Below are 27,975 nucleotides of genomic sequence, written 5' to 3' on the forward strand. Positions count from 1 at the left end.
TGATTACAGTACTTGCCTCCTTTGCACTGACAGGGGTTGTGATCCCTCTGCCGCTAATAGTCTGGTTGCCTCCGGGTTGTTTCCTCTTCTGTACAGGAAGGAAACTGAACTGCTTGATACCTTTCTTCTTAAGATACAATAAATTCCCTACACCCGAGGCAGAAAGCTGTTCCCAGATATCTGGCCAACCAGACCACAGTGCCAGTGGGTTTTGTTCCAGGTAGGCACTAAATTAATCTCCACTCCCTTGGTTGGAGCTGGCTGCATATTTTTCTCACTTTCCTGAGGTCATCTCACTACTTCCCCCAGACTTGACTGTACTCCCATACACTTATGGTTTGCCTGTTTCTCATTGCTGGGGTCTGTCTTTGGTTCAGAGACAGTATTGCGGTCCCTATGAGTCTGCAGTATCCCCCAAGAGAACTGTAATAAGAGGAGAGAAAACAATACATTACTTGGGTTTTAAACACCTCCTATATAGAGATTTGAAATAAAGTAGCTGGACATATTTAATAAGCCAACAGTGTGACAGTATCATAAAGGACCAAAAATCATGACGTGTAAAGAATGGTTAAAGTAACTGAAGATATTTAATCTAGAGAAGAAAAGACTTGGGAAACACATGATAGCTATTTTTAAATATACGTAAAAGGGCAATCACAGGGGAAAATGACTAGATTTCCTAATACCCATGGTGAAATTATATAGAAGTATACTCTTTGACTTGATATAAAGGAAGGTTTTTTAAAACATGACTGCCTAGGAGTGTTCAAGTAGGGTCAGATGACCAGTGATTGGGAATATCTCATAAGCAGGAGCAAGTAAGATCTGAGCCACTGTTCTACTGGCAGGGTGTTTGTGGTGTTCCTCAGTTAAAGAAGTACTATAAGCAGCTTCGGTCCAATAAATTACTGTCACCCCTCCTGGGCCTGTGTGTTGGTTACTCTCAAGAGGAAGTTGAGAAGGCAGCAATACTGGATCCTAGAATACAGTCACACAGGAGCCTTCATGCGGATACCCTTTGCAGTTCTCCAAACACCCACTCGTGCGTGGTCTCAAAAACACCCAGTACCTTTACTTAGCTTTACCCACTTCACAACATGCTCAATATGAGCAATTTGACTTCCAAGCCTAGGTCAGGCCTGAGTATTACTCATGAGCCATAGTTTTAGGCTGAGGAGCCTTGAGAGTTTGTGGAGGGATAGCCCCCCTGCCCGCAAGGGGCTGTGATGACAGAAGTCTGTGGAAGGAGAGGTATCTAAGGAGTCCTGGCAAGGCAGGTCTAAAGGTCCAGGTCTGGCAGCATCACTATCCATGAAGCCCCCAGTTCCTATGGCTCTGTGCATGGGGAGGGGGGCGTTTGTTCCTGGCAGACTTCATTCCAAAGGCCCTGTGTGGACCACGACTAGGGACCGGGCAGAAGGCAATGGCTGGTTGGAGGGAAGCCAGGCCCTTTAATCGGGGAGGATGGCTGGAACATAGCACTGAAGTGGGCTCGACTTTCAAGCTGCATACGGTGGCCCAGTGGTGAGGTGAGTCCACGGACAAAATGGATCCGAACCAGCCCGGACTGTCCCCCAGATACCAGCCATCCATAGGAGTCCAGGTTTGGGCTGAAGCGGACCTGGGAAGAGAAGAGAAAACAAGAGAGATGTTCGCAACTGGTGCTTTAGGGTGAGTCCTAGCTGTAAAGGGAGCGGGGGGAGTGGAGGGATGGGGTGACAATCTGAAAGGACAGGACCATGATGGAGTGAGAGAGGTAAGAAGGAGTTGGTCTATCACACTCTGGAAGACGAGGTTGCCAGAGCTGTCTTCCTTCCTTCCCTCTGCACCTTTTCATCCCCCATGTCCTTGATCGTTAGGTCCAGAGTTGGGAGGAAATGAGTGTGAAGATGGGTGAAGATAAGAGACAAGGTTTTTACCTTGTGAATTGCCTCCAGCTGCAGCCTGTCCAGGCAGAGCTGCGAATGCCCCTCTCCTTCCTGCATGCGCAGCATTGGCTCCCTGTGGAGCAGATCGTGGAAGGAACCCTGGGGAAGAGAAAGCCGGCAGCTTCTTAGTCTTGCATCTTTGCACTGTGGCTCCTTACAATGCCCTCCTGTACCAGGACTAAAGTTTTCTACTTTTTAAAAAAAATGCCACACCCATTCTCCTGGCCTCAATTTACCAAATCTGTATCTTGAAAGAGCAAGTAGTGATGGTTGACAGTTTCGGCGTAAGTTCGAGCTTTGGGTGGGTTGGGGGCCTCAGATGAAGCAGAAGAATGGTCTCGACCTTCACGGCTGTCCTGATACGGCATCAGATCTGCTTTATATATAGGCTAGAAAGGAGACCATGAGATTAGGTCCTAGAATACTGGAGACAGAATAAAAGAGACAACTGATGGGGCGCCTGGGTGGCTCAGTCGGTTAAGCGTCCGACTCTTGATCTCAGCTCAGGTCTTGATCTCAGGGTCGTGAGTTCAAGCCCTGCGTTGGGCTCCACGCTGGGCGTGGAGCCTACTTAAAAAAAAGAGAGAGAGAGAGAAAATTGGTTTTGGGCAGGAAAGACTTAAAGATGGAAGAAAGCAGTATGTTTAAACACATGCACAGATGCACTAGGGTTGGGAAGATTCTGTACAACTTTGTACTAAGACTTCCCGGGACAGTAACAGGTCTGGAAGACCTCATCCATATTTGTATCTTACTACTTTACAGTTCTAATTTAGGAGGTCATGTGGATTAGGACCCAACAGATGGTGCTACCATTAAATAGTCATATACGTACGAATCTTCGCTCTACAGGTCGCTTGACATTTATTGGGTTCAGGGCCATATCAGGCAATATGGCCGCAATGAGCTCCCCGGATATATCTCCTGCGGCTATTGTCCCAAGCCAGTCGGATCCTGAAAGACTCTAGTAAGAGACAGATTTCTTTCATTCATTCATGCACTCGTATTGTTTCAGTTCTGTGAACTGGAAACAACAGCACAGTCTGAAGCAGAAGACACACCCACAGAAGCAAAAATGAGTTTATCAGGTGAGGGGCTGGGGTAACTGGGTGAAGGACATTAAGGAGGGCACATAATGTAATGAGCACTGGGTGTTCTATAAGACTGATGAGTCACTGACCTCTACCTCTGAAACTAATAATACACTATATGCTAATTAACTGAACTTAAACTTCTTAAAAAAGTTTATCATAACTTTTATCTCTCATGATACAGTTACCATACATCTGTCTTCTTCTATCCAAAACTACTGCCTCTTCCTGATCTCCAGTAGCTGAGTAAAGGAATCGTTTTCCTGTGAAAATGAAGAGAGGGGCTCACCCAGACAGTGCCTTTTCGAGGAGCAGTGAAATAGGCCTTGAAACCAAGGTAACCAGCATCAATATAATGAATCCCACAGAGTCCATAACTGTAAGAGGAAGACAAAATAAAACTTTCCTTTTTCCAAGATTGCATTCATTTCCCTTCCCTAATTCCTTCCAGAATTTAGATTACCTCAGTGAAACAACTCTCAACCCTCCTCTCCCCACAACAATCTGGCACACTTTGCACCCAACCCTTAGGGCCTGTCCCTAGAGCTCTTCCTATCTGCATCCTGCCGTACGAGGCATAGCAGTTGTCCTGAGCCACAGTGACACCATTGTAGGGGAGCAGCCAGGCCAGCTCTGTACTCAAGAAGCGCTTGATAGAGTTTATGGGTTCATAAGGTCGTCGAAGGTCCCAGAATTTGATTTTGCGGTCACTCCCCGCAGAGACAAGGAAATGACTGTGGAAAGAGGGGAGAAGAGAGAGAAGATAAAATCGGAGCAAGTCTGGGAGCACCAGCCTTCCCAGGCTTCACCTCCCGCCCCACAGCTCTCCTGTCCTGTACCTGTTAGCTTTGCACCACTGAAGGGTACGCACAGCCTGGTCATGGGCTAGGAAACTCTGGAAGGGGTAGAGCTTCAAGGAGCCGTCAGAGAGCCGTATCCGCTGCAGGGGTGAGTTAGTGGGAAGGTTCCAGAAAACCACCATGCCTGAGATAGGGAAAGAAGGTGTAGGTATTAAAGGCAACTTCTGTCTTCTTTTGCTCTAATGTCTTTGTCTGGGCTCCTAGGACCTCTGCCTTCTACCCTCAGATGTGACCCCCTTATGAAAGGATATAGGGATCGTGATTAGCCAGCCAACATTCCCTCTGTGATATTTTAGCTCCAACTCTCATCAAAAAAATAGCTCAGTCTAGGGCTTGTGGTTGAAAGACAGACTAAGTACACCCAAGAGCCTCTATTCTCTACTAAATACAAACAAAGGGGTTTTTTAAAAAAGCATAAACCCTCTAGGACAAAGGCTGACGAGCTACAGCCCTTGGGCCAAATACAGCCTGCGGCCTGATTTGGTAAATAAAGTCTGACTGGGAAAAGTCACACCCATTCCTTCCTAATGTATGGCTGCCTTCATTTCTCAATGCCAGAGTTGACTAGTTCCAACAATGGTCAAACAGCCCACAAGCCATAAAATATTCACTATCTGGACCTTTAGAGAAACGTCTGCCAACTCTGCTCTAAGACAAAGAGAACAGGCAAGGAGCCAAAAGCAACAAGATGTAGAGAAACAGGGGTGCCTCGGTGGCTTGGTGGGTTAAAGCCTCTGCCTTCGGCTCGGGTCATGGTCCCGGGGTCCTGGGATCGAGCCCCACATCGGGCTCTCTGCGCGGTGGGGAGCCTGCTTCCCACTGCCTCTCTGCCTGCCTCTCTGCCTGCTTGTGATCTCGGTCTGTCAAATAAACAAAATATTAAAAAAAAAAAGAAAAAAAAATGTAGAGAAGCAGAAAACAAATGAACAAACAGAAACTAACTCTGCTGACCCCAAACAAGCTGCCCCCTGACAAAGGCTGGCAGAGGAGGAGGGAGTCAACGGCGTAACTCCAATAAAAGACAAATTAAAGAACAGTAAGAATTTTTTTAAAGATTTATTTATTTGAGAGAGAGAGAGAGAGAGAGAGAGAGCATGAGTTGGGGGGAGAGGGAGAAGCAGACTCCCCGCTAAGCAGGGAGCCCTACATGGGGCTCGATCCCAGGACCCTGAGATCATGACCTAGGCCAAAGGCAAATGCTTAACCAACTGAGCCACCCAGGCGCCCCAAGAGTAAGAATTTAATAAACAATAGCTGGGGAAACTATTTGTAGCTAAAAACTCAGGAATGTAGCACCCATGAACCTTTCTTGGAAAAGCTTATTGGCGGCGAACTCCAGCTGAGCCGGATCAGTCATGGAGCAACAAGGGCAGACAGGGAGGGGCGGACTGGTGGACGTGCATGATCATTTTAAGGCAGAACTGTAACTCGGGGAATTAAGACAACAAAACAACATCAAGAATGATGTACCCTGATGACGTAAGAATCACCACACCAAAAGAAGCACACGTAAAAGACAGAGAGGGACCATTAGAAGCATGAGAGTGCTCATTTCCTGACCTCCTGAGGCGAGACTACTGATGAGGTCTAACCATGAAATTGTCACCTGTGGAGTCCAACTACCAGAACGCTCTTTATCTATGATCCTTTCTCTCCCCATTTAAGCCTTAAGAGTATCTTTAAGGAACTAACGTATCTGTGGTGAAGGAATATTTATGGAGAGTGTACCCCATCTCTCAGTTTCAACTCAGTCTTTTTCTTTAAAAAAATTAAAGTGTAATTAAATTTCATGTATTTTCATTTAAAATAGCTTATGTAGGGGCGCCTGGCTGGCTCAGTCGGTGAGGCATACGACTCTTAACCGCAGGGTTGAGAGTTGAAGCCCCACGTTGGCTGTGATTACGTAAAAATAAAATCTTTAATATAGCTTATATAGTATGATCCCATCACTACAGAATTCTCTCTCTTGCCATCTGATTTTTTATCTTACACATGCATAGAGAACTCCATGAAATGATGTTCATCTTTTTTTTTTTTTTTTAAGATTTTATTTAAGAGAGAGCGCAAGTGAGCGAGAGCATGAGCTGGGGGTGGGGGGCAGAGGGAGAGGAAGAAGCAGACTCCCCACTGAGCGGGGAGCCCGACGCGGGGCTTGATCCCAGGACCTCCAGATCATGACTGAGCCAAAGGCAGACGCTTAACTGACTGAGCCACCCACGTGCCCATGTTCATTTGTTCTTTTTTTTTTTTTTTTAAAAGACTTTATTTATTTGATAGAGACAGCGAGAGAGGGAACACAAGCAGGGGGAGTGGGAGAGGGAGAAGCAGGCTTCCCGCTGAGCAGGGAGCCTGATGCGGGGCTCGATCCCAGGACCCTGGGATCATGACCTGAGCTGAAGGCAGACACCCAACGACTGAGCCACCCAGGCGCCCCTGTTCATTTTTCTTAATTATGTTTTTCTGGGTAGAGAAATTCTAGTGATTTTTTTCTTTCTTCTTTGTATTTTTTTACATTGCTTAAACATAATGTCCAGCATTGAACCAAAAAGGAAACCGCCACCAAAAAACAAGCATATATGAAGTTTAAAGAGCAATAGCCCCTTATGCTCTGTTTTTGTTTTTTTTTTTTTTTTTACCATTGTAGTAGCCAGCAGCCAGGTGGTGGTGGGGCCGGGTGGGCATCCAGGCCAGGCTAAGGCACTGACCGCACTCAGAGGGGTCCGAAGCTTGCATAGACCCCACCTGGAGGGTTGCCACACATTGTACCTACAAGGACAGAAGAGCCGGGACCAGACTTAGGGATACTTACCACTTGCAACAAAGTCTCAAATCAGTGTTTAATCCCGTCGGGGGTAGAGGCAGAAGGAGACTCACTGTGGAACCAGAAAGGGAGGCTCAAGAAGATGGAGCCTTGGCTAAGTAGCAGGTTCCTCACTCACCTTATAGATGGCGGGCTTCATTGCATCTGCGAGGGAAGAAGAACGGTAACTGATGCTCTGGGAACAGAGGACTGACGTCCTTACCTGCCTTGCTCTGAGATCAGCACCCCTGATCTGAGAATGACCTTCCCTGACCGCCACCTCTGCAGCACACTGATCCATCTACCTCTACCTGCCCCCATCTTCCTTCCCCCCCTCTGTTGTGCGTGTGTATGTCCTTCCCCCACCAGAATAGCTAATTGCTCCACTCCGCTCTGTCCCCACCCTCTCTCAGCTCTTCCCGAACTTTGCTCATTTGGTTATCTTTCCTTCCTCCCATTCTGAATGATTCACTTTCTCTCTCCCTACTGGGTCATTCTCATATTCAGATGTAAACATGCACTATAGTCTTCCAACTGAATGAAACAAACACACAAACCAAACCCCTCCTTTACCCCTGATTCACCTCAAGCACCGCCCTCCAACTATGAGTTCTTCACGGCCAATCTACTTGCAAGAATTGTCCACGCACTGTCTTCACTTCTGTCTTCACTTCCTCACTGCCTATTCCTTCCTCAGCCCGTTCCCCCACCAGACCACCAAATATGGGATTTCTCAGGGCTCAAGCCTGGTGCCCTCTTTGCTAAATACTCAGTACAGTTGAAAAGCAAATTTGACAAAGAGGAGGTGCCTTTTGCTAACCCCTTCCTCTTCCAACTCATCTTCAGCTCTACATTCTCTCCCTCTGTTCCCAACAAAGAGACCGGTGCTCATGTGTGCGAGGCAGTGAGGACAGGAGAGGTCAAGCACAGGATTCGGGGAAGGGGAAGAGTCTGGCAGGGGAGATCAGCCTTAGCACTCTTTACACAGCCAATCAGCTATGGCAGCAGGAGGGGAGAGCCTGAGAGCACAGAGTAGGGAAACAGGGGGAAAAGGGGAATGGGCTGGAAGAGCCCAGTGATTAGAAGGCGGGAGACAGTACACCTTGCAGGTTGCTAGAGAGAGCAAGGCTGAGGACAAGAGGTGTGAAGTCAGAGTGGGTGGGGTGCTGAGTGAGGCTGTGTCCAGAGGTTAGGCCGGGAGGACTTTCAAGAGCGACCAGACAGGGCCTGCTACAGCACCACGACCCCCTGCCTGCTGTGCTACTCACCTGGGGGCTGCTGAGCCAGCAGGGCCTCTGGATGGGGGAGACTGAACAGCAGCACCTTCCCATCGGAGCAGGCAAGAGCCAAGAGGCCCAACCTGGGCAGGAGAGGAGCCTAGAGGGGGAGACCAGATCTGTGCTAAGGCTTGCCGCTGTCAGGGCCTCTTAGAAAACTTTTGAGGTTTTGGTCCCTGCAAATAACATGGATTTTCTGGGAAAACTCCACCCTCCACTGTCAACTCTGGGAACTCATAGGGCCTCTCTGTTCTGCCTGTGAGTCCTAGGGTACCCTACAACCAACAGGGACGTACCTTCCGAGGGGTGCCTGGAAGTTCCCATGCTCCACTGGGGCAGAACTTGAGGTCCCAGATGCAGCCATGGTCACAAGCAATCCCATAGACAAAGTGAGCCCTGTTGCCAGGACTGAGGAAAGAAAGCAATGGCAGAGAATGGGCAGGGAGAAGGGGCCTAGGGCCACCAGAGCCTGTGTTCCACCCCATCTCAACCCAATCCAGGCCCCCGGGCTCCCATGCCTAGCCCCAATCCAGGCCTCCCGACTCCTCCCCAGCTCTCCTGGTCAGGTTCTCTCCTCCTCAACCACCCTCCCATGGCAGCGTCCCAGCCCCACCTCACCAGCTTTCTTGCTGCAAGGTCCCAAGGCCCCAGACTTGGAGCAGCCCAGGACCCGAATGAAGCTGGCTCAGTGGGTGTGTCTCATTCATGTCAGGGCTGGAGAAAAGGGCCACATACTGCGAAGCTGCTGCCCCCTCTGGCACTGGACACCAGTCCAGAGCCCAGAGGGGTCCCCCTGTGAAGAAGGACACATCCCAGCGCTCTGGGTGTGCTGTGATCGAGCTAAATCTAGAGAAAAGTCAAAGATGGGATGAAGAAAGGAATTAACAAAAGGTAACAAGGACTTCTGTAGGTGAGTGGGTAAATTAACATCCAAACAATGGAATATTATCTGGCACTAAAAAGCAAGCTATCAAACCATGGAAAGGCATGGAGGAACCTTAAATGCATATCACTAAGTGAAAGCAGCCCACCTGAAGAGGCTATACACCGCATGATCCCAACTAGGGGGCATTCTGGAAAAGGCAAAACTATAGACACATCAAAAGATCCATGACAGCGACAGGTCAGAGGGGAGGGCAGGAGGAGTGGTTAGAGCACAGAGGATTTTTAGAGCAGTGAAACTACTCTGTATGACACCATAATGACGGGGACAGGTCATTACACATCTGTCCAAACCCACAGAAAGTACAACACCGACAGCAACCCCTAATGTAACCCACGGACTCCAAGTGGTGACGGGTCAGTTCAGGCTCATCAGCTGTAACACATGTGCCCTCTAGTGGGGGAGGCTGGTAAGGGAGGGGGGCGGCTGTGCATGAAGAAGGGGGATGGGGGACAGGGAGATCTCTGCACCACCCTCTCAGTTTTGCTGTGAATCTAAAACTGCTCCAAAAAAATTAAGTCTTTTAAAAAAAGAAAAGGTAATGAGGACAGAATGGGAGCTCCAGCTGGCGCAGGTATGAACTGGCTTAGGCAAGGGCCAGAGTCTCAAGAAAGGTCTACAGGTGAGAACAGTGCTTGGCCACCATCTGTACCTTCCTCCTTTCCTTCCAAAGCCTGTCCAGCTCTAGTTCCCCTTCAAAGATAATAGGCTGTGCGTTCTGGTTTACCACAGCGTTCTCCCCAGGGCTGGTCTGTCTGGGTCTCTCTGTGTAGATGTGACCTGTAAACTGGCCCTCCATCCCCCTCGCTCCCCTCAGTCTGGCCAGCAGTGACGAGCACTGCAGATCAGGGCGGGCTGACCAGATCCAGCCAGATCCAACTCCTCCCTTGGAACCCCCTGGAATAGCATCAGGGGGGAAACAGGGCCAATCTGTCATCCCTCTCCATATTCCTTTTTCCTGCTTCTATCCCCTAGAATCACAGAGAGACACGCAATCTTCACCTGTTTATTCGGTAGAGTGTGCCGTCCTCCGGAAGTCCTTCACGCTGGACAGAAAACAGTGGAGACTTCTCCTCCTGGGGCAGGTAGGGAGCCGCCTCACTGGGGGCGGGGAGGGAACAGCGTGAGTTTGGAAGTTTCACCCACCCCAGGATTCCCTGCCACCCTCCTGTCTCCAGGGGTGTCACCCCCTCCCAGCTTCAGAATGTCTCTTTAACTTACAGCTCAGATAACAAGTGCCACTTCCAGGCCAGCGGAATCCATTCTGCAAACTCCCAGTATGAATGCTTCTGTTCTCGGCTGGAGGAACAGAAGCAGCATCAATGGAAGAGGAGAGAAATCCTAGAGCAGCGCTGTCCAGTAAACCTTTCTACAATGATGGAAGTGATCCATCATCTGTGCTGACAGAGACACCAGCCACGAGCTGCAAATAGCTACTGGGCACTTGAAAGGTGGCTAGTGCAACTGAGAACCTGGACCTTTAATTTTAATTATGTGTAGATCACATTTAAATAGCCGTACACAGCTAGTGGCTACTACGTTGGACAGCACTGCTCTGGAGCTCTTTGCCTTTGGAGCAGTGCCTTTTAGTTACAAATGTCTTCAGTGTCCTGCCCTGTGAGTGCCTTCCCTCTTTCCCTTGGCCCCACTTCTAGATGCCTCCACCACCCTCTCATCCCCAGCCCCGAACAAGTCTCACAGGTCCTTGGTGAGATGGAGGCACTTCCAAACAGGGGCCATGATGTGATTTGGTAAGCCATTGGGAGCCATTCCCCGGCAGTGTGGCTTCTGCTTCTGAGGAACAAATGGGAAAAAAGGAGAATTTTATAGATTAAAGAAAGTCCCCAGAAGGCACCTTTTCCCGTTTTACTTTTCTTGGCACTGTTTCCTCTCTAGCCTGACTTATCAGTAACTTAAAAGACTGATGTCTCTGCCATTACAGTGACTTCTCCACCTTCTGCTCCCGCTCCTCCAAAAAAACTGCAAAGCCTGTTACGTATTTTCTGTTCACCCTCCTCGGCTTCTCCATGGCATGTGGTTCAGAGGACTCCCATTTGCTTCCTGAAACCCCTGCCCCATGGGATAGCGTCTCCTTAGTCTTCCTGCCTCTCTGATATTCCCCCACAGGCACTCCCCTCCTCCAACAGGTTTGTGTGATGAAGGTATTTCCCAGAGTCTGTCTTCTCGACTCTCTATACGTATACTCTGGGGACTCTCATTCCATGCCCACGGCTTTGACTACCATCATTAGGCCTGACATCTTAGTAAATGTAAACTTTACCCAGTTCAGCTTTCCTACATTCTAGACTTTTACAGTGTGGTGCCAACCCATGTCATAGAGCCTAAGGCAAAAGGAAAATCAGTAAATACAGTTCCTGTCTTTATTTAAAACTTTGGTATTTTGTTCATCATAAATTTGTTACATTACTTTTTAAAAGATTTTATTTATATAAATATACTATAAAAATAAAGTGCACGAGGGGCACCTAGGTTGCTCAGTGGGTTAAGCCTCTGCCTTCGGCTCAGGTCATGATCCCAGGGTCCTGGGATCGAGCCCCACATCGGGCTCTGTGCTTGGCAGGGAGCCTGCTTCCCCCCTCTCTCTCTGCCTGTCTCTCTGCCTACTTGTGATCTCTGTTAAATAAATAAACAAAATCTTAAAAAAATAAAAAAACATAAAGTGCATGAGACAAAGAACACAAGCAGAGGGAGGGGAAAGGGAAACGGAGAAGCAGATTCCCCACTGAGCAGTAAGCCCAACAAGGGCTCAATCCTAAGACCCAGGATCATGACCCAAGCCCAAGGCAGATGCTTAACTGACTGAGCTACCCAGGGGCCCTGCATTACTTTTATATGTTAAAATGATTCAACAAATTATTTTGTAAAAATTTGCTGCATCAAAATATTTATCTTGATTTCTGAGGGGTTGGGTACTCCCTTAAATGTTGTACTTGAAATAAGGAAGGCACTGGTCTCATGCACAGGACTGGCAACCAGACATCTCCAGTAGGACGGCTCATGGCACACATGCACCTCCAACTCAGTGTGTCAGAAAATGAGCCCATCACCTCCCCTGCTCACCCTCACTCTTCCCCCACTCCCACCATTCCTCTGTCCCAAAGTCCGGCACTTAAGAGCACCATCTAGACTAGAAACTCCTACTCCTTCCTTTTCAGAAACTGCCAAGTGCTGCTAATATTCTTGCATGTCTCTTGCACCTGTACCCCACCTTCGCTTGCTCTGCAGCCTGATCCAGGTGCTATCACCACGTGGCTAACTGAAGCGGTCTTCTGATGTCCGCTGCAGGCTGACCTACCGTCCTACCTGATCACGTTATTTTTCTACTTAAAAACTTCTGATGCTCAGAGTTTCTGTGATGATGAAAACGTTTTGGAAATGGGTAACAGTGATGGCTGCACAACGCCAGGAATGGGCTAATGCCACTCAGTTGTACTTTTTTTTGGGTGGGGGGAGCAGTGGGAGAGGGGAGAGAATCTCAAGCAGGCTCCACACTTAGCACAGAGCCTGACTCGGGGCTCCATCTCACGACCCTGAGATCTTGACCTGAGCCCAAATCAGGAGTTGGATGCTTAATGGACTGAGCCACCCATATGCCCCAAAAATAATTTACATGTTTAAGTGGCAAATTTTACGTTATGTATATTTTACCACAATTCAACAAACATACAAACACCCGTGTTAGCTCCTACAAGTCTTTGTCCTTCCATCCTCTCAAGTTCAATCTCCCCACTGCCTCCCCCTTGCCCCCAGCCTTCTGCTGGTCCCGCAGGGCACTGCTATACCTTTGGGAACTTGCTAAGAGCTCTCAACAGCTCTGCCTGCTCTGATGCCCTGTCCCGGGAATTCCTGGGAAAACCAATCTCTCCTATTTGCCTTTTAAGACCTAGCCCAGCCCTGTTCACTGCTCTGTGAAGCCCCAGCAATTCACTGCCTCCTTGACACACCAGAAGCCTCTGGTTCCCTCCTGGTGAAGCCCTCCTCCCATGGTGGACTCCGCCAGGCAGGAGGAGGCTGTCTTAGTCACATGTGTCCCCTAGTGCTGTGCAGGTGCCCGTATCTGAAGGGGTGACCTCATGCGCTTGCCCCCCAGCCCCTGCCCGCTCAACTGTTTCCTCCTTTACTTATTCTGGCCATCAGTTACTAGGCCAAAGCTTTCCACTGGGGCACCCCGCAGACCTTCCTAACAGTCCCCGTCTCCCCATTCACTTCTTGTTCATTCAGCTTACCCCTGACGTGGATCCTCGCGGGGTGCTTTGAGGCACCACAGGCTCGGGTTCAGATGAGCTCTCGCTTGGGGCCTCGCTTTCCTCTCCATCTTCAGCTTCAACCTGGAGAACAAAGTCTTCGTCCCGTGCAGTGTCATCCTCTTGTTCTCCACCTTGACAGGCTGCCTGCTGCCGGTTTTTCTTCGGTTTGGCGGGGCTGCTCACCTTGGGGCTCTCAGGACAGGACACTGGAGCAGGCAGGGCCGTTGAAAGCTCTTCGGCCAATTCCTGAAGGTACAGAAGTGCCCTGCAGGACAGGGAGGGGTCAGAGCCATACTCACACTTAATTGAGAGCCCACTTTTCCAGACACTTAGCTGATTATCTCAGTGGACCTGCCCAGTGACCCTGGGAAGCAGCTATTCGTTTCCTCTCCCCCTCTTTGATAAAGAACCAGAAATCTAGGGAAGTTAAGGGACTTGGCCAAGAGAGGACCCAGATCACGTATGTGGAATCTGAATCCAGGTCTGGCAAGTCCAAGGCACTTGCACTCTACCGCAGTCAGAGATCAGTGAGAGACCAAAGAATGGAAGGGCACAGAGACTGATAGATACTGGGTGGGGAAAATTACAATGAAGGCCTGGAGGAAACTGGAAAACGTGACAGGATACAAGGCAGGGAAAGCCATTTCCTAGACAAACTCAGCAACAGATAAAAAATTGTTGTGGTAAGAGCTAGAAGATGGCTCAAGTCCCCAGAACCCAGATGCTACCCGCACTTACCTGACAACTCATCACAGCCTCTCAGCTCTCCAACACCTGCCCCCACCAACCCTTCACCCCGACCGCCCTCCACCCAAGCTGTGCCCCACAATCCTTACACTTGGGCAGCCCTTCGGCGGGGTCGTTCCCCAGGAGGGGTCTCAAAGTCCTCAGGGGGCCTCTTTGGAGGTGGAGACTCTGGCTGATCTAGGTCTTTGGACAACTTCAGCAGTAGCAGCTCTGCCTTGGACCTTCGACCTCGTTTCTTAGGCATGGGGGTGGATAGAGGGTTGGATTGATCTAAGAGACCAGGAACCAGAGGGGCTGATGGAGGATTAGGCTGTTGGGGCCTTTTGGGGCCTTTCCGTGTGCTACCACCTCTCTTCCGGCCAGGCTTTGAGGCCCTAGGCTTTGAGACCTTTGACATCTCTGAAGAAAGATCTGTAGAGAAGAATATGGGTCTGTGAGATGGGACCAGAGCTCAAACCTCTTTGGAATAGATTACACCATACCCAGGTTGGTAGGATCCTGTGAGCTCACCCTGCTCTCTTTCATCTTAAGCTAAGCACGGGGAGATAAAAAGAGGAAAGGACAAGGTACATACCTTGCTGTTCAAGTCTGGAGAGGCTTTCTTGCTCTGCAGGGAGCCTCCTCTCACCAAGAGAGTCCTCAAATCCAGGCAAAGGCGCAGGCAAAGACATCTCTCTGGAAGCCTCAGCACTAGTTGTTTCGGAAGAGGCCTTGACATCAAGCTGATTTAGCACCTCTTGTCCAGGAGAGTCTACCACAGTCATGCTCCCCACGGGGCCGGCCTCCCCCAGGGCAACACAGCCGACCCCGCAGGTATCCATCAGCACCCCCTACAATGGCTGCCCCTGCAGAGACATACACATGAGTAGAAGGCAAAAGCTATTTGCACTGGCTCAGATTTTTCCTCCTTTCCTGTCTTTTCTCCTCCCACCCCACCCACTGTCCACCCCGCAGCCAGAAACCCAAGCTCCCTGATCACTCATTCATTTAACAATTACTAAGTATCTTCTATCCGTTCTAGGAACTGGTCAATATGACAATAAGCAAGACAGACAAGGTCCCTGCCCTCATGGAACTTACACACTAACGGAGCTAGCACTGAACAGACAGTAAGAAAGCTCCCATTTGGGGCGCCTGGGTGGCTCAGTGTGTCAAAGCCTCTGCCTTTGGCTCAGGTCATGATCTCAGGGTCCTGGGATCGAGCCCCGCATCAGGCTCCCTGCTCGGCAGGGAGCCTGCTTCCTGCTCTCTCTCTCTGTCTGCCTCTCTGCCTAACTTGTGATCTTTGTCTGTCAAATAAATAAATAAAATCTTAAAAAAAAAAAAAAAAAAGGGACACCTGGGTGGCTCAGTTGGTTGGACAACTGCCTTCGGCTCAGGTCATGATCCTGGGGTCCCGGGATCAAGTCCCACATCAGGCTCCCAGCTCCATGGGGAGTCTGCTTCTCCCTCTGACCTTCTCCTCCCTCATGCTCTCTCTCACTGTCTCGCTCTCAAATAAATAAATAAAACCTTAAAAAAAAAAAAAAAAGAAAGCTACCATTTATTTATTAAATGCTTACTATGTGCCAAGCACTGTATTTTTCAGCCAGTTTATTTATTTATTTTTAAAAGATTTAATTTATTGGGGCGCCTGGGTGGCTCAGTGGGTTAAAGCCTCTGCCTTCAGCTCAGGTCGTGATCCCAGGGTCCTGGGATCGAGCCCCACATCGGGCTCTCTGCTCAGCAGGGAGCCTGCTTCCTCCTCTCTCTCTGCCTGCCTCTCTGCGTACTTGTGATCTCTGTCAAATAAATAAATAAAATCTTAAAAAAAAAAAAAAGATTTAATTAATTTATTTGACAGAGGGAGAGACAGCGAGAGAGGGAACACAAGCAGGGGGAGTGGGAGAGGGAGAAGCAGGCTTCCTGCTGAGCAGGGAGCCTGATGTGGGGCTCGACCCCAGGACCCTGGGATCATGACCTGAGCCGAAGGCAGACACTTAACCAACTGAGCCACCCAGGTGCCCCTTTTTTCACCCAGTTTAATTTAAAGCTCTGAAGTTTTTTCATAAGGATAATGCAGTGAATGAACAATTATTCAACTTCTTTCCCTAAAACCCAATGAAATGAATCACCTCCTTCCCCTTAAAAAATAAAAACAAAAGAGTGAAAAAAATCTTCCTAAACTCCCTAAACCTCCTAGGAACAGACTACAAAGAATAACTACTAAGGGGTGTCTGGCTGATGGACACCGGGGAGGGTATGCATTGCAGTGAGCTCTGTGTGTTGTGTAAGACTGATGAATCACAGACCTGTACCCCTGAAACAAATAATACATTATATGGTAATAATAAATAAGTAAAAGAATAGCTGCTGATAAATACATAAAATTTAGACCAAATTGAAGGAGGATGCCTAGAGCTAACATCCACCTTTGTGAATACTAGTCAAGAAACAGATTTATATAACAATAAGTAAAAGTTCTTTAGCGCTCTGCCATTAATCTTTTACCTGAAGAGGGGAGGCAGATAGCTATGAGATAATTAAGGAACATCCTACCACATTAAGAGACCTTTCCCACATTGAAGAATGGATTAAAAAACTGTTAAAAAGAGACAGAGAGAGAGAGAGATGACTCACACAGGCACCAGAGCAGGGGAGGGACAGGAGAGGGAGAGTCTCAAGCAGACTCCCGCTGAGCGCAGAGCCTGATCCCAGGACCCTGAGCTCATGACCTCAGCCAAAACCATGAGTCAGTCGCTTAACTGAGTCACCCAAGCGCCCCTCTTCATTTTTTTTCCCCCAAACCCAGAAAATCACTTGTGCAATCATGGCAAAAGTATACTGATAAGAGATAAAAAAAACACCGCACCCCAGACCAAAAAGCTGAGCAACACAGAACTGCGAGGTTTTTGGCCAGAATAACCTGCCCATGACAAAGAAGGAGAAATAGCTCAAATCACAGAAGGGAAACCCCCATGGGTCTGTATATGCCTTAAAGGATGTTTAACAGAGAGGTGTCTGGGTGGCTCAGTTATTAAACGTCTGCCTTTGGCTCAGGTCATGATCCCAGGATCCTGGGATTGAGCGCCGCATCAGGCTCCCTGCTCAGCAGGAAGCCTGTTTCTCCTTCTCCCACTCCCCCTGCTTGTCTTCCCTCTCTTGCTGTGTCTCTTCCTGTCAAATAAATAAACAAAATCTTAAAAAAAAAAAAAAAAAAAAAAAGGATGTTTAATAGAACCAAAAGCAGTATACTACATTGCTTCTAAAATGCCTAGCAGGCCACTGGAACCATAAGGAGTTGTTTTAAAGGCTACAGAGTAAGAAACTGAAAACAAAAGAAACACAAAGAAAAGAAAAAATGTACAAGATGACTTAAGATATGACTATAACAATAACCAAAGATCAATTCATCCATTAAAAAAAAAGAATAAAGATTTGGATTTGGATTGATTTAAAAGCCAAACTTATGCTTTGAAAGAGATATCTAAAACAAAGGAACTTCAAGAGGTGCAAGTCAAAAGATATAAAAATATAAGGCAAATGTAGGCACAAAGAAAACAGGAGTTTTGTTGGTAATAGCAAAGTTAAATTCAGGGGAAAAAGTATTAAAAGGGACAAAAAGGGAATACTTTATAATAATAAATAAAACTTCAACTTGTATAAAAGATAAGTATCATGAACTGTTAGACATCAAATGACATATCATCAAAACAAAGCAAAATCTTCAGGAAATACAAGAACTACTTCTTTTAACCCCTGACAGATCAAATAGACAAGGACAGAAGAAGACATGAATGAAATGGTTATCTGACCCCTCTACTGGTCAAGGTTCAGCTGCATGGAACAGAATCCTCTCTAGCCAGTTCAGCTGTAAGGGATTTATTGGAGGGTATTACATGGTTCACATCAGTGGTTCCTAAAGTGTGGTCTGGGCAGCATCAGCACCGCTGTCCCAGACCTCCTGAATCAGAAACTCTGGGATGGGGCCAGCACTTTGTATCTTCACAAAGCCCTGCAGACTCTTTGGATGCACATGCAAGCTTGAGAACCACCTGCACAGGGTCACTGGGAGGGCTGGGGGGGGGGCATTGTACAGTTTAGGAACAAGTGCTTGTCAAAATGGGAAGTCGCCTGGCAGCTGCCGGTTCAAGAACCGCAGGACCTCCCCAATGCCACGATGAGGAGGCGGCACCTGTGAATCAAGAAGCCCCTGCCACAGCTGATGGCTCCATGAACTGCCTCTGCACTGATCAGAAAGTGACCCGACTCCACAGGGAAAACCTTTCTCTGGCTCCCAAGTCCAGAATCATACCCTTGCCACAATCTGAACCAGAAAAATGTATGGCTTCCTGGCCTGCCTCTCCCCTGTCTAAACTCGGGTCCACATTTGAGTTCTTCAAGAACATACGTGATTAGCGAGACCTAAATCATATTCAAAATCTTGGATAGAAAAAAATTCCAGGAATTGAAATTTCTAGCTTTCCAGGCTCTCCAGTAGAGGCTTCTCCTTCTGTCACATCCCACTGACCCCACGGTACAAAGTGGGATCAGTGTCTTGTCAGTTCCTCTCCGATGCCACTGGTAGACTAGCAGTCCTCACTATCCTCTAAAAACTGTTCCTTTGAAGCTCCTAACATTCAGCTAAACCACTGCTACTCACTCGCTGTAATATACTGGACCTTGGGGCGCCTGGGTAGCTCAGTGGGTTAAAGCCTCTGCCTTCGGCTCAGGTCATGATCTCAGGGTCCTGGGATCGAGCCCCGCATCGGGCTCTCTGCTCAGCGGGGAGCCTGCTTCCCTCTCTCTCTCTCTCTCTCTCTCTGCCTATCTCTCTGCCTACTTGTGATCTCTGTCAAATAAATAAATAAAATCTTTAAAAAAAAAAATACTGGACCTTGTTGTCTCAAAAAACCTTTTAACCTCCTAAATCACAAAGCCATCCCACTATCTGATCGCAACCTTCCATTATTACAGCTAGACTGCTCAACTGCTATCACTGTATCTATTCTTCAACCATATCAAGCTGCCGTCATTGATCTCTCCAATTTCCCATGTTGGCCACATCCTATCCAGCTTAGATTCCTTTATTTTAATCAGACTTTTGCCGATAGTACAAACTTCCTTTCTCATCTTTTTGTTCCACAGGACTGGCAAAATTTAAGCTCTGGATGAACCAATCATCCTTTTACTCTACGTGTGTATCTAAGCTGCCAGCAGGCTAGCAATCACTCTTTCTCTCTTGTCAGCCCCCACATTACCTCTCCCCCAACATCTGATCCCCTGGTTCTCAGCAGATGATTTTACCTCTGATTTCCGAAACAAAACCCAAAGCCATTATGTGGGACATACTTCGATGTCTGATCAAGTAGTCCAACACGACCTGCATCTGAACACCTCATCTACTTTCTAAGCCAAACTTCCACTTGTGTTCTGGCTCTATTCCCCCACTTCCTAAGGACACTGAAATTGGTTAACCTTTTTTTTTTTTTTTTTTAAACTGGTTGTTTCCCAACTGCATTTAAATGTCTCTAATTCTCGGGCGCCTGGGTGGCTCAGTTGGTTGGGCAACTGCCTTCGGCTCAGGCCATGATCTGGAGTCCCAGGATCGAGTCCCGCATCAAGCTCCCAGCTCCACAGGGAGTCTGTGCTTCTCCCTCTGACCTTCTCCCCTCTCACACACTCTCACTATCTCTCTCTCAAATAAATAAATGGAATTAAAATAAATAAATAAATAAAAATAAATGTCTCTAATTCTCATCTTAACATACATACAACAATCCTTTAAGCCATATCCCCCCCCACCACACCCCACAGTCAAACTTTTAAAGAGTTGTCGGCCCTTGGTGTTTTAATTACCCTGCTTCATTTTGACTAGGATATTGCCCTCCAACTCATCACTGAGGCTAAAGTCATCAATAACTGCTGGGGTCAACTAATGCAATGGACACTTCTCAGTCTCGTTTAATCTGATCTCTCAGCAGCACAGACACTACTGACAGTAACTTTCTTGGAACATTCTCTTGAGAGGCAGTTCAACTGCAGCAAAGTTTCAGATTTTTACAAATTTTCCTCAATCTTTTACAGCTGTCTCACTCATACCTATTCAGCAGCCTCTTTCTTTCTTTGCAAATGTACCTCTTTTTTCTTTCCGAAGCATTTAACTTGGTTTGCTTTCTTTCTTAGAATTGTTTTTATAAAACTTTTAGTTGACACAAAATACCTGTAAATACATGTAGGATGTAAAGAATAACAATGAAGTACCAATTTATCTGCCATGTTTCAACCACTTTTTTTTTTTTTTTAAGGATTTTATTTATTTATTTGACAGAGAGAGAGACGGGGAGAGAGGGAACACAAGCAGGGGGAGTGTGAGAGGGAGGAGTCAGCTTCCCCCTGAGCAGGGAACCTGATGTGGGGCTCCATCCCAAGATTCTGGGATCATGACCTGAGCCAAAGGCAGACACCCAACGACTGAGCCACCCAGGTGCCCCTCAACTTAGTTTTAATAGCAGTAACTTTTTCATACTCAAATTTCTTTAAAATTCAAACATATATCACAATTATATAAATATGATAACAAATTAACTGACATTAAAAAATGTTGAGAACCATCATAATGATTCTTGGCAAGCATTCAACTCAGTCAGTGGGAACAGAATGACCAGGCCTATAGGAGAAGCACCTATATATAGGCTTCAAGGATACAGTGTGCCATGGGCATCGGTCCCTACACTCTACAGAGGAATGTCAGTTAACACAGAACTAGTTAAACAGGTTATCACTTAAGAGAATTTCTAGGTAGGCCTAAAAGATTTTCCACATCAGTACACACACACACACACACACACACACATCATTCTTCTGGAGAACACTATCCAGTGTTTCACAGAATTATAGTTGTACTCATTTTACCACACCCTTGCCAATCTTTAATTTTTGCCAATCTAATGCATGAAAGAATTCTTCCCTATTGTATTTATTTGCATTGTCCTCATAATGATTGAAGTTAGCAACTTCTTTTTATCTGTTGGATATACAGATATCCAATGAGATATATATATATATGTGTATATATGTATACATATCCATATATACATACACATATATACACACGTATATATACGTATATGTATATGCTCCCCCTGCTTGTGCTTGCTTGCTCTAATGAATAAATCTTAAAAAAAATAAAAAAGCTACATTTAAGATTCAAACTAGAGAAAGTATTTGAAGAAAATAAGATAGGATATGTTTATATTGGCAGGGTAGGAAATGGCCTTTTTAAGACAATAATATGGATACACACACACATACACACACACACACACACACACACACAACATGCACATATTTTAAAGATTTGAGAGAGAGTGCATGCACACACAAGCACGAGGGAGAGAAGGAGAGAGAATCTCAAGAAGACTTCTCACCCAGTAAGGAGCCCCACACGGGGTTTAATCTCACGACATTCAGCTCAAGAACCGAGTTGAAACCAAAAGTCAGTCACTTAACTGACTGTGCCACCCCCAAGCACCTGGAATATATCACAAACAAATAAAAGCTTTTAAAAAATTATTTTTAAAAAAAGATTTTATTTCGTGTGAGAGAGAGCACGCGCGTAGGTGTAAGCAGGAGGAGCAGCAGGCAGAGAAGCAGGCTCCCAGCTGTGCACGGAACCCAATGTGGGACTAGATCCCAGGACCCTGGGATCATGACCTGAGCCAAAGGCAGATGCTTAACTGACTGAGCCACCCAGGGACCCACTTTTTAAAAAAAAATTTATTTATTTCTTTGTCAGAGAGAGAGAGAGAGAGAGAGAGAGGACATCTATATTTTTTTACGAATTGCCTATACATAGAATTTGCCCATACCTCTACAGGACGAATCAATCTTTTATTGATCTGTGGAGTTGTTATTTATGTTGCAAATACTTTGTTTCTGCTTTTTAAAGAAGATTTATTATTTTGGGAGGGAGGGGCAGATAAAGAGGGAGAGAGAGAATCGCAAGCTGACTCTTCACTGAGCTTGGAGTCAAAGCTGGGGCTCCATCCATACCCTGAGACCATTACCTGAGCTGAAATCGAGAGTCAGGCGCTGAACTGACTGAGCCACCCAGGCGCCCCACTTTGTTTCTTCTTTTAAAAAAAAACTTTGTTTATAATGTTTCTTGTTAAACTTCAGTTATATTTTTCTGAGTTAAATTTCTCAGTCTTTTCCTTTATAAGTTGTTTTGCGTCTTAAAAAGGCCATTTCCTACCCTGCCAATATAAACATATCCTATTTTATTTTCTTCTAATACCTTCTCTAGTTTGAATCTTAAATGTAGCTTTTTTTTTTTTAAAGATTTATTCATTAGAGAGAGCGAGCAAGCACAAGCAGGGGGAGCAGCAAGCAGAGGGAGAAACAGGCTCCCCACTGAGCAGGGAGCCCAACATGGGACTCAATCCCAGGATTCTGGGATTATGACCTGCGCCAAAGGCAGACGCTAAACTGACTGAGCCACCCAGGTGCCTTAAATGTAGCTCTTCAGTCCATGTGGAATTCTCTTATGATAAGAAACATGGGTATTTACTTACTTCATATCTATTTCAATTGAAAGTTTCATAAGAATCTTGCCTGATTCACTACTGAATCCAGAACCTGGTACATGGTAAGCGCAATAATTAAACTTTGTTGATTTAATGACTAACTCCTCAAGCTGCAAAAAATTCCTCTAAGGATTCACTCCTGTAGAAGACAGCAGCAGGGTATGGTGGTTAATTTCCATTTATGATTTCACAACACAAATTCTTTTTTTTTTTTTTTTTAAAGATTTTATTTATTTATTTGTCAGAGAGAGAGAGAGAGGGAGAGAGAGCAAGCACAGGCAGACAGAATGGCAGGGAGAGGCAGAGGGAGAAGCAGGCTCCCTGATGAGCAAGGAGCCCGATGTGGGACTCGATCCCAGGACGCCGGGATCATGACCTGAGCCGAAGGCAGCTGCTTAACCAACTGAGCCACCCAGGCGTCCCATCACAACACAAATTCTAAACACAAGTAAAGGAAGGGATGTTTAATTGGTGCTACAGTTTATAGAAGTTTACATTTGCACCTCAACTTGTTTGGAATACTGCCTCAAGGGTGCCAGGATTTCCCCAGTCAAGGAAAATAACCAGTTAACACGGTTCCTTAAGTATGGAATTACTTTAAACACATTTGTCTAATACACTGTTTCCCAAAGTGTTCCGATGGCGCAGCTGGTGGTATGCAAGACGATTTTAGAGATACAAAAATGTACGATTTTAACTGTGTTTATTTTAACTTGTATGAAAAACTAGCCCGTGGGGGCGCCTGGGTAGCCCAGCCTGTAAGCCTCCCACTCTTGATTTCTGTTCAGGTCGTGATCTCAGGGTCGTGAGACCGAGCTCTGGAATCCGGCTCCCCGCTGGGCTTGCAGCCAGCTTAAGATTCCCTTCCCCGGCGCCCCTCCCCCCGTCGCCCCTCCGCGCGCGCGCTCGCTCTCAAAAAAACCCAAAAAACTCCACAGTCCTTGAAACCCACGGTTTCATGTGTCTTGCTCAGATTGAGACTAAAGCACTTAAACTTGAAAAACAGTTTAAAGAAAACTATTAAGAAAATAATAGTATATTAGATAAGACGGGATGGCAAAAAGTAACCAAGGAAGAGTAATGGCTGAAGTTTAACAATATGCCGCTAGATCGAAGAGGCTTCGCCAAACACACTACACCTCTCTAACAAAGTGAGTTACCACGGGTGGGGCCGAAGTCGCCTCCTCCGCCTTCCCCAGCGGACAGCCTACTTGCCGCGGGATAAAAGCACCAGAAGGGAAACATAACTGGCCCTTGGCTGCGCCAATGGGGTTGGAGCGCGCCGGGCACAACCCCGGGGTTAGAAGAGCCTCATGGAGGAAGAGGCTGGGACACAGCACGGTGAGACTAATCCGCTACCACTCTAGGAGTGATCGCCTGCCCCTTCTTCAGTCATGGGTGTGGGGACAGCCTCCACCACTAGCCTGCGCTGAGAGCGAGCCCTGAGTTTCCTGAGGCTCAGAACTACTATAGCTTCACTGAGTCCGACGGATGCAATGTAAGCAGCGCCGCGGCCGGGACACAGGATGCCGTGCTACCGCACCACGTCGGGGAAGAAGGCAAGAGCCGTGATTAGCAGGGCTGAGGGATGTCCGGTTGCAATACAGAAAGGGAGGTGGGGTGTGTTTGAGTTTCTGTAGCAGCGCCGGGGCTGGAGGTCGCGATGCTATGCAGAGAAGGAACAGCGGAGTCGGGAGTTGGTTCCCAATATCTTAGTGCTATGGAAAAAGGAGGAGGAGGAGTAATCGTGGGGCCCCCGCACACCCCGTTGCGGTACACTTACCCTCACCAAAGTCCTTCCGGAAGTCCAAGTTCGAAGATGGCGCCGCCTGTCTGGTCGCGGTTTTATGACGAAATCTGGTAGTTACTCTTTATTGACCCCTCCCCCCACCCCCCGGCCTCCAATACACAAGGTAAACACGTGAGCTTGGTGGGAAGTTTATGCCCGAAGACGTTTTCTCAGACTATGTATTCCATAATGCAGTGCGGCGACAATCCCGCGCCCTTTCGGAGCGGGCGAGGCTCCCTGGCTTAAGCCGCGCGGGGGACGCTGCGTGGCCTTCTGGGAATTGCAGTGTAAAGAAAGAAAGATTGACGCCTGCGCGATGAGGGTCGTCGCGCCCCGCGGGTTCCCACGGGCCCTGTACGCGAGCCTCGAGCGTACTGCGCGCCCAGGCCTCGCCGCCGCTCCCGAGCGCTGAAGGCTGCCTAACTGTCAAGACTACCTGCCGTGTGGCAGGCAGGGCCAGGCTGGAGCGACAGTAACTACCCCGGCGCCGTCCGAACTGAGGGCACAGACTGAGAGAGGAAGCCTTGGCAGGCTGCTGGAAGATCCTCCGCCCTGGGCAGCCGCTCAGGAAGACAAGGATGGGAGCTACAAAAACACAAAGACTGCTAGGGAAAGGACACGGAAGGGAAACCAGTAGAAAAACCTTGGCGTGGGGACACTACCCTGTAATGAGCCTCAGGCTTGGCCCTTGGCCTTGGTTGGGCATAGGCCCTTCCCCATTCCCTCCTTGGGAGATGGGATGCGGGTGAACAAAGGAAGAACGTAACAAATTTCTGCCCTTTCCGAGAGATTTAAAGCCATATAAACTTTACAGGTCTCAGCATATTAACTAGTAGAGTTCAGGATGTGTAAATAGGAACAAGAAGGGGTGGAGTCAACCAGTCTTTTGTTCCCAAAGAATTTCACCTATTAAATTCCCTTGGTCACACAAAACATTTGAGAAAAATGTGGGAGGAACTATAAGACTTAAAAGCGGGAGTAAAGGGACTCTCACCCCAACTCTTAGCAGCCTAAAGGCAAAAGCAAGGCTGTGCTGTGACTTAGGACCAACTTTGTGAGAACTCAAAATTCAGTGCAGATAAGGCTGCAGTTCCCCTAATAGTACTATCTTAAATGCTTGTCGGATGGACAGCTCTCAGCTTCAAACACTTCTGTAATGAGGAAATGTCTCCACTTCTGCTGCCTCAGATTAGGCTATCTTCGACTTAACTGCAAAATCTTTTATAGTAATTATATTCATTTTTCGGATAAGATATCACATGGCTCAAAATTGAAACACAGGATATAAAGTGAAGACTCCCTTCCACCTGTCTCCACATCCGCACAATCAGTTCCTTATTACAGATCCAAGATATTTTATATATTTATACATATAAGCAAATTTTTTATATTTACCCTTTTAATTCAAACCAATACACACACTGTCCTGCATCTGGCTTCTTTTAACTGAGTGTACCTTGGAGATTGTTCCATTTCAGTACATAAAAACCTTCCTCCCATTCTTTTTTATGACTGCTTAATAATGATATAAATGTAATATATAGTTGACCACGGGGTTAGAAGCGCCTACCCCTAGGCAGTGGGAAATCTGCATGTTAACATTTTCTCCCCCCAAACTTAACTACTAAATAGTCTGCTGTTGACTGAAAGTCTGTAAACTGTCAACACATGATTTGCATGTCAATATGTATTATATACTGTATTCTTACAATATGCTAGAGAAAGGAAAATGTTAAGAAAATCATAAATACATTTACAGTAGTGTAACAAAAAAAAACACATATGTAAGCGGACCCACACAGTTAAAACCCATGTTGTTCAACAGTCAACTATAATCTGAATTAGTCCCTTGTTCTTAATGGATATTTAGGTGGTTTCCAGTCCTTTGCAGTGATAAACAATGCTGCTATAAATAACTTTGTTACCTCAAGCATGTGCAGCTATTTGGGTAGATAGCATAAATTCCTAGAAGCAGAATTGCTGGACCAACGTTTTGGTGCATTTGTAATTTTGACTGACAGGCAATCTTTCAAATGGTCTGTTTCCCTACTTCTAATCTCTACCAGTTACCTTTCTAAAATATAGAGTTGACCCTGTGGATCCTCTGCTTAATTTTAATGATTGAGTAATATGCTCAATACATAAAAAACCCATGAACTGATAATCCTTTTTTTAAAAAAGAGAGAAAGCCTACTAATCCACAACTACTTATTGTATGCCACAGGAAGTAAGTAGTGATCAATTCTTAGAAACTAGCAAATAAAAGGAAACATTTATCCTGTCTTTCCAGTATGAACTCTAATTCAGAATAAACAGAAGGAATTCTTTTTAGAAGATTACCAGCTAGTAAATATGGAAAGAATCAGAGAATTAGGAGGAAAAATCATTTTGCATCTTCTAATGAAATAATTCAGGCAATAACCACCAGTGGTTATAAAACCACCAAATGAAAACTTGGTGAGAAACTTCAAAACTTCAAACTTTAACTGGACCCACTCATCACTGACTATGGAACAAACAGCTATTATTTGCCTCCTGATGTGAGGCGATATGAAATGCAGCACCATTTACTAAGTATTCTTCCCAAAAATTTGCATGGAAACAGAGGGGTTAGAGGAATGAGTTAAATGATACCATATGGAAGCCAATAGTCAAATCCAGAGTGGGGAACATTTTATAAGATAACTTGGTATCTGGAACAAGTCAGTGTCCTGAGAACAGGAGGGAGGCTGAGGAGACTGCTTCTGCTAAACTGAACACCTACTTACCAATTGTAATGGACAGATTTGTTTGGGTCCTGATTCAAACCAACCAACTGCAAAAAAGCCAGTTTTGGAGACAAGGAAATTTGATTATGGATTGGACAATACTAAGAATTTAATAGGTGTAACAATAAAACGGTAAACTTATGTATTTTTTAGAGACACATACTGAGGTTTGTAGAAGTGAAACGATACAATATCTGGGATTTGCTCTAAAGTAACTTCAGCAAGAGAAAAAAAAGGAAATAAAAAGAAAGCAAATGTAGCCAATCTTGATAATTATTACAGCTAGGATGGGGATTCTTAGCATAGTTCACTCTACTTCTGTTTGAAAATTTTCAATAAAACACACATAAATGTACACACAAAACAGATGACTCTCCCATTTTTTTAGGCTAACCGCAATAGTTAAGACTCACAGTCTGGCCCCAGCCCAACCTACTTTGCGTCTGTATCACTCACTCTCCACATAGGAGAATGAGTCTCGGGTGTAGCCTCACCACACCATTTGACACTGGATTGGCCACTCTGTTTTCACATTCAAGCTAATCCCACTGCTGATCTGCCTTCCCATTCTTTTCCAACTGGGAAACTCCCGACCCTCATAGATCACATGCTCCTTGTGAAGTCTTCTCTGACCTTATTAGGTTTCCTGGCATCATCTGTGATTGCTTCCTAGGAACTGTTAATATGACTAGTGGAACCTCTCTCACATGCAGATACTGTCTGCTTCCACCAAGATCAGTGTTCCTCAATGGCAGATGGCATAAAAGTTAGGGGTACATTCTCCCAATCCAGAAAGCATGACACCACAAGCTGCTTTTGTTACTGTATTGCCCTGGACAAGTAACTCAGCCTCTCTGTGCCTTAGCTGTGTTGCCTTGGCAAGGAACTTAACCTCTGTGTCTCAGTTTTCTTATTTGTAAAATTTCCTTTTAGA

General features: G+C 46.5%; 1 protein-coding gene across 3 annotated transcripts; it reads right to left on the reverse strand.

Moving 5' to 3' along the window:
- Positions 1 to 566: 566 nt before the first annotated feature.
- On the reverse strand, positions 567 to 24,892 carry LOC111158348 (general transcription factor IIIC subunit 2). 3 transcript variants are annotated; one of them, XM_022520322.1, is made up of 19 exons: positions 24,268 to 24,892; positions 14,492 to 14,762; positions 14,007 to 14,328; positions 13,150 to 13,435; positions 10,602 to 10,696; positions 10,124 to 10,201; positions 9,905 to 10,003; positions 8,578 to 8,805; positions 8,256 to 8,367; positions 7,951 to 8,059; positions 6,822 to 6,847; positions 6,519 to 6,648; positions 3,862 to 4,006; positions 3,595 to 3,756; positions 3,312 to 3,399; positions 2,767 to 2,895; positions 2,168 to 2,320; positions 1,923 to 2,030; positions 567 to 1,624 (listed from the first exon to the last, which is right to left on the reverse strand). In XM_022520322.1, the coding sequence occupies exons 2-19, from the start codon at positions 14,736 to 14,738 to the stop codon at positions 1,406 to 1,408; spliced, it is 2,736 nt and encodes a 911-aa protein (XP_022376030.1). In that variant the 5' UTR covers positions 14,739 to 14,762; positions 24,268 to 24,892; the 3' UTR covers positions 567 to 1,405. The 3 variants fall into 3 exon arrangements, with proteins under 3 accessions (XP_022376030.1, XP_022376031.1, XP_022376032.1); XM_022520323.1 differs by lacking the exon at positions 24,268 to 24,892 and adding an exon at positions 21,327 to 21,423; XM_022520324.1 differs by lacking the exon at positions 24,268 to 24,892 and having other exon boundaries at positions 14,492 to 15,026.
- Between the last annotated feature and the right edge of the window lie 3,083 nt (positions 24,893 to 27,975).

The sequence above is a fragment of the Enhydra lutris genome, unplaced genomic scaffold (assembly GCF_002288905.1).
Source record: "Enhydra lutris kenyoni isolate GAN:26980312 unplaced genomic scaffold, ASM228890v2 scaffoldscaffold59, whole genome shotgun sequence".
Taxonomy (NCBI): domain Eukaryota; kingdom Metazoa; phylum Chordata; class Mammalia; order Carnivora; family Mustelidae; genus Enhydra; species Enhydra lutris.